Raw genomic sequence first — 15,228 nt, forward strand, 5'->3', positions numbered from 1 at the left:
GGGGCGGCCGCCGCGCCGCCCGGCTCCCGCTCCGGCCGAGGGCTCCGCGCGCCCTACGGCGATCGGCCCGGGCGGAAGCGCGGATTAGCGGGCGCCTCGCTGGCCCGGGCGAGCAGGGGCCGAGGACCGTCCTCGCCCGGCTTTCGCCAACGCGCCCAGTTACGAAACGCCGCCGCCGCGAAGCCGTGCCCGCCTCCGGGCGAGCGGTGTTGCCACCTTCTGGCTGCCGCCAAGCTGATTCCAGCCCGCCCTGGAGCCCGTCGGGGCCCCGGCTGCCCCGTTACGCTTTGATTGCCCCGAGGAGCCCCAGCTGCGACCCTCCCGCCCCGTTTGCTGCGTTTAAGCTCGAGCCCGGGCCCTTGCCCGCTCCTGACCAACGCCGCGGTGTCGCTGCCTCCGGCCGGGCCAGGGCTGTCTTGCACCTTCTTGCTGTGCTCAGCGCGCCTGGCTTTTTTCCTCCCTCCCTCCCTCTCTTCTCCCCAATTATGGAGTACTAAGAGCTGCAAGTCAGAACACTTTCAGGCAGAGAAATGCTGATTTTGGTCATTTCAGGTGCTTTCTATTCAGTGCAGTATTTCCCCCTGAAGCGTACACACTGGAAGCAGCTGCAGTAGCAGCAYGCAGAAAATAGTGCTTGTAAAACCTTTCAAGGCTCCTCAAAATAGTCCTAATGCAAATTCCRGTAGGACCCGCAGCGGGATGCTGAGAAGGGAGCTGAGTGTCTCTGCAGGGGTTTGCCCGGGAGCCCTCTCGCCACCAGCACCGACTCGCCCCTTCCCAGCCCTCGCTCGTCGCCAGCCCTGCTCCCGGAGATGCCCGTCTARCTTAAACCACCAAAACGGCAATTTTTTCTGTGCTCCTCTATGGCTTCAAGTGGCCAGGAGCAGGCGCCCGGTGCTGCGTGGCACTTCCAAGCAGCATGGAGGGATTACACCTGCGCCGCCCGAGCCCGCAGCTCCAAATCCCCCGCCGCGGTGACCCAAATCCTCCGGGCGCTGAGGCCCCGGTGCCGGCGGGCGCCGCAGCCCGCGGAGGAAGGCCGGTCCCCGGGGCTGGTTACCCCGGCCGCAGCGAGGACGAGGGCCTGTGCGGCATGGAGCGGCCGGAGGGCTCCTGCCTGCCGGTGCCCGGCAGAGCTATTCCGCCCTCTGTAATTAAACAGCGGCTGAACCGGAGCGAGTGGCTTTCCCTTCAGCAGCAGCATCAATCCCTTCTAATTGCTCAGGTCCCAACTCAACAAAGCATTTGAATGTGCACTTGACTCCATCCCAATTTAGCAAGGTAATTAAGTGCACTCGTAAATCCTCCTGAGGTAAATGAGACTTAATCGCAGGCTTAAAGCCCAGCTGAATGCAGACCTTAGCAGCAGAGCAAGTTTCCTCTCGCCTCTCTGCACAAGGCCATCACATGCTGCGGGCTCTGAACCGGGTTCAYGGCACAGCCTGCGCCTCTCCGGCTGCCTCCAGCTCCGTTCCCCAGCCCTGCATCTGTCTCCCGAATTCCCTTTAGCCCTTCTCCACCTTCACCCCGAGAGTCGTGCGGACCTTCCCCTTGCCCTGGGCGCATAGTCCCGGCGTTGTCCTTGTGGTTCCTCCTGCGTGCAGGTTCCCCCACGAATCTTGGAGCCCCTCAGTGCCCAGAGCTATGAGACTCCTCTAAAGCAGTGCAAAAAGGGGGAGAAAAGCCCTAACAACCYGCTAGCCTGGCCTTAGCTTCTGCACAGACGATGTGAGGACACGGGAGGCTCTTGCGCTTCTTTGTGCTGGCAGGTAGGTAATTATTTATTCACCTTGTGCTGGTTGTTCTTTTGATTCCCCACCTTCACCCTGAGTCATTGCACAACCATCCGCAGTGGCTGACCAGCACAGGAAAATCAACTAAAAGGACCATAAAGTTTAACTTTTCATTAACAGCTTGAGGTGGAAAAGGGACACGTGTAGAAAGACACCAGTAGCAGAAAGGACCTTCAGTTTGTAATGCATTTGCATCSTGTTGTCAGCAATCTAGTTAAATGGATGATCTAGCTAAACACCTACGTYTGGTAGAAATAGCTCATTTTTCGTAAAAAGGCTTGGACTTAATCAATTTTAACAAACGATCAAYGGCCTCCAGAGAGTCTTGCTGGGGCAGTTGTTTCACCAGCTCGAAGGCTTTCACCCCCGCTTCCTGCGCCTGAAAAGAAACAGCAAAGACAAAACAACTGTCACGAATCTGACTTTTCTCAATGGGTACTTAAAATATCTGCGGAGGCTCCCTGGAACAGTCGCGCTGGAGCATGTCCAGGCTCGCGCAACTCAGCCGCCTGCTTCGGAGGGTGACCTGTGCAAGCGGCTCTAGAGGAGGGAGGAAAGCTGCCAACAGATATCATTAAGGATCCAGTTGTGCAGAAGAGATTACCAACCCCAGCTCCCCCCCGCTGGAGATCATTACTTTCCGTCTGATAAAGCAGTTCGTGCGAGCATTCCCACATCTATCTGGGGAAAAAAACAGCTGCATTGGCTCAGTTTAATAAACTAAATCCCCCATTTCCCTTGGTAACTGTTCCAGTGATTAGACACTCAAAGCTTTGGCTTTTTCCTAATTTGAATTTGTCTACTTGTGTCTTCCAAACACTGATTCTTATTCTGACTTTCTCTTCTACCATCAAGAGATCATTAGTAATCCATATTTTCACCCTCTAAAAGACAGGCAGAAGAAATCGGAGGTTTTTGAATGCTTAGCCCAGGCAAAGAGGCTTGGCTTCCRCCTGGTCGCTGCTCAGCAATTTCTCAAAATCAGGTCTAATGCAGAAAATTGGGCTCTCCGAAGCTGGTCACATCTGAAAGTTTTAGCAACAAACACAAATACAGTGGTACAAATCCAAAACTGAACTAGAGAAGCCAATAGACTGSATCTATGTAGCAACACGGTGATGACAGTCTGGCTCACGGTGAGACATGCGCAGGGCCTGTATCTCACTCGCTGCCCMACAGGATCCACCAGGGATGGTGAGCAGAGATCAAGACTGCTCACCTTGGGGTCTATCAGCCCTGGCTGAGCGCAGACCGTGAGCTGGCYTCGTGCAGCGCTACCAAGGCAGCTTTGTCCTGGGCTCTCCGGTGCCGCGAGGGCGTTGTCACCTTGGGAGAGGTGCCGGGTCAACGCGGACAGCCGGCTTGCGTTCCTTGTTTCGTGTGGTGGTGCCAGGGCTGAAACCGAGTTAGGGAACCCTCCTGGACCCAACCRACCCGGTGCAAAGCTGCAGAGGTCCAACTGCTTGGAGGTCCAGGCTCCAAGCAGCCTGCCCAAGGACACCCAGGTGGCTTTTGCAAGTGGATGTTCAAGCTGACTGCAAAGTCGTACTAGCGACAGGCCTGCAGCGCTCACAAAGCCTGTGATTCTGTTTGATAGGGAGCATAAAACATCCCACAGGTTCACTGAGGCAAAGGCTACTTGAACAAACGTTACTGTATGAATATAAAACGGTGTAATCAACCTTTCACTGAAGACAAAGCAGTTATCACCGGGTGAAACGTACCTTTGATAAATCCATGCTCAGGTAATAGAGCATTGCAAGAGAATGCAAAACTTTAGCAGTTTCATCACGCTGTTGCTTTGGTGCCTGTTCTCTGAAATCTAATATTGCATTCAGTGCTTGAATTGCTTCTGCTTGCTGGGCTTCAGCTGCATCAAGAAAGAAATAATTTTGTTGGCTGCATGTGTGTGAGATAATATATTCAAAACTGTCCAATTATCTCTCCTAGACATCAAAAGCCTTTGCACTACAAGCATCAACGTGGTATTCCAGCTCCATGCAAATTCCATATCCATTAACAGATATCTTTTCATCCAGTCAGTAATTGTGTTGATAAGCCTTTAGTAAGGATGTTGAGTCATAACAGCTGCATGAAAAGAGCAGATTTCATATTGCTGTCATGACCGAAGATGGTATCAGGTAGCCCTGTCTTGGTGTGGTTTTTACTGCAGCAACTACTGATGGAGAGAAAGCCATGTAAAGGAATCCACAGAAACATTTTTCTTCTCTGGCAATGCTCTTATCATCACACATGCCAGAAGACAAGCAACACGCTCTAGTCTGACTTTGGTGGAGTGTAGGGCAGTACCATGAGCTCCAGCATATTTCCTAATGCTTCATCCAGCTTCCTTTACATGTCACAAGTGAGAAATTCCCTAGCTCGGCATTTGAGAGTATTTTCCAGGTTAATACACCCAACTACTAGCAYGTGGTATCCCATCGTGTCAGACTGCTTCAGAAGATGGAGTTGTAAAGCTGCCTAAGTGAGATGAAATGTCACTTTTGCATAATTAAATGGAGACAAAAAAATGGAAGGTAAATGAGAGTCTTGAAGCAGGATTGAATTCTGAAAGATAAAATCTCCTATCACTAAAATTGCCTGGAGTGCAGTGAAAAGCCACAGGTAAACAAAAAAGGGAAAATACTGCAAGGGTGTGTTTCCAYCTGAACACTCCTGTTTCTAAAGTGGCCTCACTTGTTCCACCCAGGATTATCCACTGAGCATCAGTTTCAGAAACACCTGTGACCCCTGATTAAATTTGGTCTACGGAAGCATCAGGGACAAAACAACCCAGTAAAATAAGAGCACTGAGATGTTTGGGCTCTTTCGAGTCCTGCCTGCAAACTCTTCTGCGGAACAGTGCTACTTACTCAGATGATCTTTGCCAACCTCCCCGTCCTCGKCGAACGGGGACGCTTCTGCTTGCGACTTGAGTATTTGCTCCTGTGTTTGAACTGACTTCATGAGGAAGGCWTGCCAGATGGCAGTCACCTACCAGGAAGGGAACGGGAATTATTTCGTTTGTATTACCACTGGCTGTGGAGCGCCTGGTGCTGCAGGGCATGTTGCTTACAGACCAACAGGCTCCTAACACGACAACCTGGGCACCTGCCGGTCAGCGAGCTGGCTGCCGCCACGCAGGACGCTTCGGGTGGAGATCTGCTGCTCTTCCTGCAGTGGGACTTCTAGCTGGAAGCTTCCTTTGCCACCTGACTATTAATTATCATCGCACTTGAGAAAATTTAACTAACCCTTTAAGTAAAAGCAAATTTGGCCGAAGCTTGCAAAGGGAATGGAGGCAGACTGCACAACGGCGAAACCCTTGCTTCTGTAGGAAATCAGGCTAAACGAAAAAGGCTCGTTTTTCAGTTAACTTGCACAATGCAAGTTTAAGTAACTAGGGAGATTAGACAGTTACTTCCCTTGCACGATCATCCCATCCTGACAGGCTCTTATCGGTGTGAATTTTCACTGATACTCAGCTTAAATTTCACATGGCTCCATCACACGCCGTTARTGCTCAGCTACTCCTCCTCGGCTGTGGAAACTCCTGGGCCACCTTTTCTACCTGGGGGACTATCTTTAACCTCTGCCAGGGTATTTGGTAACAAAGCCAATTTTTTAACACAGTTTGGCTGCCCAAATTGGAGACTGCAACTTCAATGACACGTTTTTACCTATCCTGGCTGTAACTCAGAGGAATATTTATCTATGAAAAGTGTTTGAGATTGATGCTAGAAGGAAACACTGATGCTTGATGTGGTCACAGTCATCCTAAAGGCAGTCAGGAACAAGGAAACACTGGAAAGAGCACAAGAAATAAAAGTAAGAAACATCAAATGAGCTTTGGCTTTACCAACCTCAGCATAGAGTGAGTTTACTACATCCATTTTGTTCTGGCGAAGGAAAATATCAGCCATATGGAAATATTCTCCAGCTGTCTGAATGGCACGTGGTCCAAATGCACAACTAGCAAGGTAAATCTGAAATCAGCGTTTTCAGAAATTGCACAAGTTCAGTGTTCATATCAAAACCTGGGAAAATTTTCATTATGGGTTATTATTATAGAGCATTTCTTCTTTTTCTGCACAGGTATAGCATTAGTCATACCTGATTACAGTTGTAAAGTGTAGTACTAAAGAGAAAAGGGATATTTTCTAATCTCTATGGAGGAATTCAYGCCCCAGCCCAGTCCCCCGCTAGCGCTATTCCCTGCTAGCGCAGACCTCCTGATCGTGGCGTGTTACCCCGGTGAATCACGGTCGGGTTCCACCCGTCCTCCTCGCGCCGCGCAGCCCTTACGTCTCGCTTCTTTAAAAGCCGGACCGGCCTCAGCTCCGGGGCTCTCGGGTGGCGCAGCCGGAGCCTTCCCCGTCCCGGAGCCCCAGCRCGGCGTGGGGAGGGCAGCAGGAGCGCCGTGCTGCATTCCAGCTATTCTGAGCYGACGTGTGACTCTCAGCAGATCTGGGACACGCCACCGGAGTTCAAGCGGGTCTTGTGCTGCTCTGGCAGAGACTAGCTGCACTAATAGCAAAAACCTCCTCCCGGAGGCCTTTCCAGGCCCTGCATCCAGGGTACCTAACCAGAATGTCTCCTGATGGGCTTACAGACTAAACCAAGTCAAGGGTGTAGATATTATTAGAAAAGGTCTAATTCTCCTCTATCACAAGTCAGCGTTTACATCCCCACAAAGCTGTTGTAAAAGGCTGCCACCAAACCCAGCAGCCGCGGACGTTCGTCACTCCGCGCTGGGTAAATTTAGTCTATACGTGATACAGACAAATGGTAAATCGGGGAGGTCATCTCCCTTTGGGGGATTAAATGACAGGCAAGGCATCTCAGGAACACAATTGGAAATAACCATTTCCAATTTGATAGACTGCTCTCGCAGCCAAAAAGATTGAATCAGGGAGGCTGTTATTGAACYGGCCATTTAAATAGTTAAATAAACAATTCATTAAATATGAGTTGAAAGAGAATTGCCGCCTAACAGAAAGTATTAAGGAAAATGACAGTCAAAATGAAGTAACTTATCTGCTGAACAAAAGGCAACTATACCAAGTTGTGGTAGAAATGTCTATTCGTCTCAAGACCACAACAAAGCTGATAGATGACTCTATAAGCAGGTGTAGCAAAGGGAAGGTATACRCAGCTCAAGGGAATAAAGATGACTGCTAAAACACAACTTTGGATAAGCACAGATACGCAGGTGCCCGAGACCCAGACAATTCTCGTTTTCTTAATGCCTTTACCCTCCCGATACCTAAAATCAATATTACAGATGTGTCTGCTGGGGTTTTCATGGCAATCTGGCACAGCTAAAGGAAGGGAAACCGCACCGCTTCTGTGTTTTAACTGGCTTACGTCATTGGCCAGGTGATACGCAGCCTGCTCGAGGTTTCCTTTAGCGGCATAGAGAAGACCCAGATCCCGATGCAGTTTGTGCTGAATGGCAAGGCTGCAGTCTGGMGTTTTGAGGACAACCCACTGAGCTTGGGAGAGATACGTAGTTGCCTGCATAAGACAGTCAGCACCTGAAACGGCACGTAGAAATAAGCAGGATGCAAGCCGAGAGCATTTTATTTTTAGAAATGTAGAAAACGTTGCCCATTTTCCCATTGTGCTAGCTTGAGAAATCTAGTTTGCGGGTTCCCCACTACTCTGCTGAATGCTCCYTAGTCGAACAAGCGTTCAAAACCTAATTTACAGGCAAATGAGTGTCTAGAGCTACAAGAGAAGGCAAAAACTACTTATTGTTCAATATCGCTGAGAAGTGTATTCAAAACAGTTCTGGTTAGCTACAGTGACTAATGATTTGTGTATTATCATACTTGAATTACTGAGTTTTTTTTCCCTTTCTCCACCCCATTTAAGACAATTCTTGAGACTACTCAATTTTGCTAGAAGAGCATCATGCTTGCTACCGGAATAGTAATGATTTGCAATGATTTCTCCGTCCTTCATGCAGCTGAAAAAAGTGATTCTCCACATGCAGGTTTCTAACTTTTTTTTTTTCCTTTTTTTATACAAAGCATACAGCCAAGGAGAAAAAGGAGCACAATCTTTAGGCAGAGCTCACTCTTGTGAACAAGCTGAGGTGTTCCTCTGGCGCAWCAACCTCAGAAACGTTTGCCGGTCCCCTGAGATCAAGAGCCCAAACAACCACCCTCGGGAACTTAATGCTTCTGAGAGTCACACGAAGCCACARAAGCAAAGAGCAGATTTTCAGACTGCTTCTCTTGTGTGATTAGGAAGAGATGGGGAAAAGATTTTCCTCCCGTTGCCTGATCCCTCATCGCTTTCTCAGAGGCGYGCACAAAAAGGTGGGTGACCTCTCAAATCTCTCCGGAATGCCCTTGAGGAAGGGCAGGGTAGAGACACGGTGCAATGTTGAAAGGCAGAGCTTATCCTTTCCTGATAAATGGTAAAAGGAAACCAGAAACCTGACCCCCAGGGAGGTCCTGCCCTTGCCAACGTTGCTATTTAGACCAATACTTACCAATGCAGGCCTCGGCCAAGATGAGATAAGCGGGCACCACATCCACAGAGTATGAGCCATACACGCGAATGCTGAAACGCAGTGCTTGCAAACCTGCAGGTATTGCGTTTCCAGGCTTTCCTTCAAGAATAAACTTCTGGGCTGTGCTATAYGCAAGATCGATTATGTGTTTCTACAAGGAAAGATAGTAACGGAACAGAGTGAGCAAAGGATAAGGAAGGATGATAAGCGAGGTCTCTTTTTACATTTCAGCTGTTTGCAAACTGTTAACAGTGACTGTAATTTTAATTGCATCTGTAATTAATGGATGGAAATTAGAACTGTCATATCAGAGCCTGGATTTCATTCCTACCTCTAGTAGGAACAACCTCAGGCAATCTCTTAGATCATGTGATGTTTTAGGAGATGAAGAACCCTTGAAGCCTGTGAAGAAACGGCTAAGTCTGCAGCAATAAAAGCTGTGAAGCACAAAAAATGAGCATCACAAGACCATAGAAAAGATTAGGCAAAGGGGCTACAGCAGGGTTTTGCTGACAGTGATAATGATGACTCAGAGCAGGCAGCAGAGCGTAGCATATGGCTTGCCAAGGTAGCACCCAGCACGGCACATCTCCAGCCGCAAGAGACCTTGTAAGCAAGGAGACTGCTCTTCACTGAGTGCTGCAGCACGATGGCAGGAGATCTGTGTGCATCTGGGACATAGGCATCTTCTTCCCACCCTCTTGTGGCCAGTTCTGGCCTCCAARGGCTGCTGAGCTCTTGGTACTTTTTGACACAGCGCCTGGAAAGCTGGTCAAAATCAGGAAACCTTAACACAGCACTGTCCTCATGCATCTCCAGTGCCTGAGCTCGGTTTGGTGACCAAGCAGCTTCTGYAACATTTCTGTTTGCTGCCAGAAACCATGATGTTTCCTTCCATACAGTTGCTTTCTGTCTTTTGCTACTGCTAGCAGTGTTTGCCACGCTTAGACTTTTTACCCTCTGCAGCATTTTATCTCTTTATCAGCTCCATAAACACATCTCCACTTGAWTGCTTCTTCCTTGCCTGAGCTCTGCTGCGACTGTAGAGGCTGYGTCCCCACAGCACACTGAAGGACACCCACGAAAAGGAGCCAGAATGCTTAGATTGATCTCTTTGCTTTCACTGCAGTTTTTGTAAGTTCTCAACACTTCCATATTAGCTTTTCAAGCTCGGCAGACAGAAGACTGCTCGCAAATTATCTGGGTTGCTGGTGCATCTAGCCACRGTAAGTCAGCAAGGTGCTTTTCTCTTGCTAGGAGGCACAGGCAGGCCTGTGCAGTGAGCGCGTGCAGAACATACCATTTTACCTCTTTGCAGGCTCTGCCTTGGCTGGTGTTTTCCAGCTGTGGCTGAGCGGAGGGCAGAAAAAAGCAAACTGAATGCTTTTAGAGGTCAGTTTATGGCTTTGGCATTTTGGTGGGCTTGAAGTGGTCAGAGAGGCAAAGAATTTACTGTGGGCGAAGCAGCAGCTTGGGGACARGGAATCTGAAGAAGAGCCTGAGTGCTCCCTGGAGATCCCGGCTGGTCCAGCTAAATGAGAACTGTGCAGAACAGACCTCAAAATAATAGTTCCTGCTGCAACGGGGACAGTCAAGAGTAGGAAAACACCGCCATCACCCCCTTCTTAGCTCCTGAACCACCAGGAGATACACAAGGGAATGCCCCAAAACCAAACTGTGCTGCAGGAGCATGTGCTGCCCAGGAGAAAATCAGCACGTGGTCAAGGCAAGAAGTCTCAAAAGCTATTAATTATCAGGCTGCCTTTTCTATCCTTGCCACTTGCTTTCTGCTGCAGCTGACACCAGCATTGGTAAACGAGCGTCAAACATTGTCATCCGGGGAGGCGTTCGAGGTCAGCATCATTCTCTTTTTATCGCTTTTCAATAGGATCATCGTGGCCTCCCACGATGGGATCTMTTTTAAGGCATCTGGAGGGAGAACAAGCTAGTGGTTGGATGCTCTGCACAGCAGAAAGTCAGGAGACAACAGAACCCCCTCGCAGCACTGAACATTTAAGCCTGCATGCTAGTAAGCCTGGGGGGATCAATAGCTTTGACCCCACGCTGTTTTTTTATCTTGCTTATAGCCCCACCTCCTGCAAACCTGCACCCTTTGGGCTCTTTTCATGTGTGTTGCAATTACAGAGATTTCTCTGAAGATGCCCCCACGCAGTTTTTCCCATTTACGGTTTGAGGAGGCCGAGGACCCCAGCTCTGCTTCAGGCAGGATCAGGGTGTGGGGAGCACACGTGGCATTCATTTACTCACTCGCAGGTACCACCGGCGATGGCACGCTTGAACAAAAGTACGATTTTAAAAGGCAGCCAGGCTTCCAATCAGTTTGACTGTGGGCCCTTTGAGTTAAAACTTGCAAACAGCAGGGCAAGCGTTGGTGCTGTAGGACTGCTGTAGCTAGCTGAGGTGTGGATCTTTTCCCATATCCAGGGGCTGCGGTACGCTGATGTCATGTAGGCAGGTGAGGCTATCCTACAAACAGAAACTTGGAGTTTTGTCAGCTTGAAGGTACTGTCTGCAGACATCCCCACAGCTATGTTGACAATAGCAGATTTCTATCAACAAAGCTTTGGAGTACAGACAAGGTATGAAACTCATAACCTCCCTGCTCTTATCTTAATGTACCTTCTCTCAGGCCAAAGGGCATTTTGATGTGCACAAGCTTTTCCGTGTCCTGACTGAGGCTAAAGTTGTGTGTTTTTCAAATAAACACCGGGCAGGAGTTTGAAGTACAACAGAAATGTTCAAGAAATAATAAACCTCTGTGCTGGCTTTGAACAGAAGTTTTTTTTTTTCTCTGATTGTCATGAGACTATGTAGCTTTCCCTTAAGCTTCAAAGAAGGCCCACTTTTGTTGGCTCTATGAATAGGAAAATGAAGCCAGCAAGATGGGGCATTTTAAATAATCTCGCCCTCTGCATACTGCTCTTCTGACACTTGTCAGTTAGCCTAGGCTAAACCTTGTCTGCMGCAGTTTCCCTGTACTTTGCTGTACAAACTCAAGGCGGACTTCATTTGTGGGCTAGCAGCTGTAATCTTGCTGTGGAAGAAAGCATGTTTCTGCTCTTTTCACATATTGATTTCTCTTGCAAGAGAGAAGGAAGACAAGGTGCCACTCCATGGACTGCAAATTTCTTTTATTTAAATTGTMTGGAAGAGATGAAACTCATAGAATGAATGTAATCAGAGTTGTTAAAAATCCTACATACATCTCTATTAAGGAAAAAAAATCAGAGCCTGCTGCCCATGTTTTTTTCCCCATGAAATCAATCCAAGCCTTGGCTCAAGTTGCAGTTTTGCAGTTGCTATGTGCCAACCTAGGTGCGCACTTCAATCAAAAGGAGAAAGTCTCCTTTTACCTCCTTCCTTACCAGCCCCATGTTCCTACTGCTTCCCTTGTAACCTAATTAAAACAATTATTTCCAGTTGGATTAGTTCCTTGATCTGGTCATCATGTGGTCTTTTGTAATGCATAAGCATAAATCTAGTTCCTAGAAAATCAATAATGTAATAACAGATGCTTTCAACATCAGCATTCAACCTGTTGATAAAGTTTCTTGGAAAAAGGAAAGCCTCAACACTTAAGTATGGGGGGGGGAAGTACCACTACTCCAGTAAGACCAATTTAGTTTTGCTTCCTTGTAGATTTTAGAAAATATTAACTGGAACTGCGATGAATTAGGAGCTTTTGCTTCTTTTTTATTTATTTTTTTTTTGACACTGACTGTGTGTGATGCAATTGCTCCCTCCAGAACAACTGTGCAACCAAGAAGTTCGCTTCTGTCATGAACGAAGCCTCTTTTTCCTATGTTCAGAGTGGCTTTTCAAGTCTCCCAACACTGCAATTATAACCTGCCCTATATGTTCAGATAATGGTCTCTTGCCTTTACATTATTACTGCCACACTCTTAGTTTCTAGGAGATATGGTTATAACATATCTTATCTGGACTTTTATCAACAATCTTTCGGTTGAAGAATCCTTTCAGTCAGAAAGGATTTTTCAAAAATGAACTCAGTAGTCAGTGCACAGTTCYCATGAAACTTAAATTTGCTACCTAAATTCTATCACAGGCCTTTAATAAGCAGGACCTTTTTCTACGCAGGTTCAATCCCTTTCAGGCCTTTTCTTTCTGCATGCTACCAAGAAAGCCTGCAGCAACCAGCCAGTCACCAAAACACTCYACCTAGCAGAGAAACAATCTTAAAAACAATACAATATATTATTAAATAAGATGTACAATTCAGAAGATTAATGATGTTCTCAGTGGCACTGCTTGATTGTTACCGTCTCACTTTTAGTTGTTGTGTTGTCCTATTGTTCTGTGATGCAAAGGAGTTAGGCAAAGACAGAAAGGTAATTATTTTTATGGGAAAGATCATTCTAGTAGTAGATGTATTAGGGTGGGTTATTTTATTTCATCAGTGTTGTGGAAAGGCAGATTCTGCCACCCCACAAACAAAAAATAAAGAGTTTAAACTTCCCAAGCTGGAAAGGAGCTGCACGTCTGTCCATCCCAGGAGGCCAAAAAGCAGAATACTTAGCAGGAAAGTGTTTAAAGTAGGCCAAGACAATAAAGGGAGGGGGCTTTTTCTTTGCCCTCTCATTTGGGAAAGGAGAATCTCTCTCATTGGTGAAGGAGGGGAGACTCTGTAAGAACCAAAAATCAGCTGGGTCAGAAACGAACTTGACTGATTGCCTTTGCAAGGCTGGAAAAGGTAGCGATCAGGGAGTGCTGCTACCAGGCCAAGGAGGAGGAAGCTCAGGACTTTGAGGCAGGACTGCTAAAAGGCAAGAGGCTTGCAGAGCTGGTGAGAGGATGTTCCCACTCCTTCCCAGACAATGCATGCTAAATATTGTTTTTTATTGCTGAGTTTAGTTTCTTGGTCTTTAAAACAAAATTAAACAAAGTACTGATTAACCAACCCAATACCGCATACATCAAAATAAAGGAATAGAAGATCTAATTAAATTTCACTGGTAGTACTTTGAGGTGGTATTCTTTTTTTTTCTTGTACATACCTGCCTGTTCAGCAGCTGTTCCATGCCATGTTTTCTTTCTTTTTCAGAACTGAAAAAAGGTAAGGGCGTATGGATCGGAATCAGCAGCTGGCATATTCTCTCATGGATGCTAACCCAGTCAGCYTTCTGATGATCTACATCACTAATAAAATAAGGGAAGAATAATAGTTTTGTTTACTTAGAAACGATGCGAAGAAGCGTAATTGCCTGTCGTTTTTTTATCTTCTGGACTTTCACCAAAACATTTACCCACAGCAGCCACCGGTCTATAATTTCTGTTACTTCGTTCCATTACGGAGCACATAACGCATACTCGATATTCCTAAACAGGAAGACTGTGCTCCCGAGCCAAGTCACAAGAGGGAGCGCGATTYTGCGAGCATGCTAGGGCCCTCCTTAGAAATCAGCAGAGAAAACTCCTGGTAAAGTTTGGTTTCAGCAAATGCCTCACTCTTGGCATTGCAGTACGCAGGGGTAAAAAAAACCACCACCACCACCAACTCCCCCCCCCGCAAATGAAACCAGACCAACCCCAAGCCAGCCTTGTGAAGCTAATGAAATACACTGCTCAGGTAYGGCTCCACTGAGGGCGCTGCGCAAGGCAGCCAGGCACCTCCTCGCGCTGCCGCTTTATTGCCGAAGGCGCTAGCACAAGCGAGGAGAAACACCCCCACGCGCGCAGGGCGACGCCGTCGAGCGGGAGCGACTGTTACAGACCCTGCCGCCCTCGCGGCTCCCGTCACGGTGCGCGAAACGCACAGCGAACGGGGAGCCCTGCGAACGGGGAGCCCTGCAGAGCGAACGGGGAGCCCTGCAGAGCGAACGGGTTTCTCCCAGCAGACGCAGCGCGCCGCGAGGCTTCGCCTTGACGGCCCCGAGCGCGAGGCTGAGGCCGAGCCGCGCTGCAGGGGAGGTGGCTCGGGGCCTCTCCGCAGCTGTGCTTGCTGGGCCCCGTCTGCCGGGCCTCGTCCGTGCTTCCCCTGGGCGTCCTCGGGGCGCCTCGAATGTTGTCCCTGCGCCCCGGCGCTCGTCCCCGCTCCCCCGGGGCTTGTCCCCACACGTCGGGGCTCGTCCCTGCACGTCGGGGCTCGTCCCTGCACGCCGGGCGCTTGTCCCCACTCCCCAGGGGCTTGTCCCCACACGTCGGGGCTCGTCCCTGCGCCCCGGGCGCTCATCCCCACACGTCGGGGCTCGTCCCCACACGTCGGGGCTCGTTCCTGCGCCCCGGGTGCTCGTCCCCACTCCCCCGGCGCTCATCCCCACACGTCAGGGCTCGCCCCTGCACCCCGGGCGCTCATCCCCACTCCCTCAGGGCTCATCCCCACACGTTGGGGCTCGTCCCTGCGCCCCGGGTGCTCATCCCCACACATCGGGGCTCGTCCCCACACGTCGGGGCTCGTCCCTGCGCCCCAGGCGCTCGTCCCCGCTCCCCCGGCGCGCATCCCCACATGTCGGGGCTCATCCCTGCACCCCGGGGCTTGTGCCCACCCGTCGGGGCTCGTCTCTGCACCCCGGGCGCTCATCCCCACTCCCCCAGGGCTCATCCCCACACGTCGGGGCTCGTCCCTGCACGCCGGGCGCTCGTCCCTGCTCCCCAGGGGCTTGTCCCCACACATCGGGGCTCATGCCCGCTCCCCAGGGGCTTGTCCCCACACATCGGGGCTCATCCCCGCTCCCCAGGGGCTCGTCCCCACACATCGGGGCTCATGCCCGCTCCCCAGGGGCTTGTCCCCACACGTCGGGGCTCATCCCCGCTCCCCAGGGGCTCGTCCCCACACATCGGGGCTCATGCCCGCTCCCCCGGGGCTCGTCCCCGCTCCCCCGGGGCTCGTCCCCACACGCCGGCTCGTCCCCGCTCCCTAGGCCACGTCCCCGG

The 15,228-nt window shown here is 49.7% G+C and overlaps 1 protein-coding gene across 1 annotated transcript; it reads right to left on the reverse strand.

Annotated features, from left to right (window-relative positions):
- Positions 1-1,753: 1,753 nt before the first annotated feature.
- Positions 1,754-13,489, reverse strand: ZMYND12 (zinc finger MYND-type containing 12). The gene is made up of 7 exons (XM_085314465.1): positions 13,353-13,489; positions 8,296-8,467; positions 7,161-7,330; positions 5,657-5,779; positions 4,667-4,787; positions 3,518-3,663; positions 1,754-2,172 (listed from the first exon to the last, which is right to left on the reverse strand). The coding sequence occupies exons 1-7, from the start codon at positions 13,374-13,376 to the stop codon at positions 2,053-2,055; spliced, it is 876 nt and encodes a 291-aa protein (XP_085170591.1). The 5' UTR covers positions 13,377-13,489; the 3' UTR covers positions 1,754-2,052.
- Between the last annotated feature and the right edge of the window lie 1,739 nt (positions 13,490-15,228).

This window comes from Rhea americana, unplaced genomic scaffold (genome assembly GCF_003343005.1).
Source record: "Rhea americana isolate MKP2758 unplaced genomic scaffold, rheAme1 scaffold_404, whole genome shotgun sequence".
Taxonomy (NCBI): domain Eukaryota; kingdom Metazoa; phylum Chordata; class Aves; order Rheiformes; family Rheidae; genus Rhea; species Rhea americana.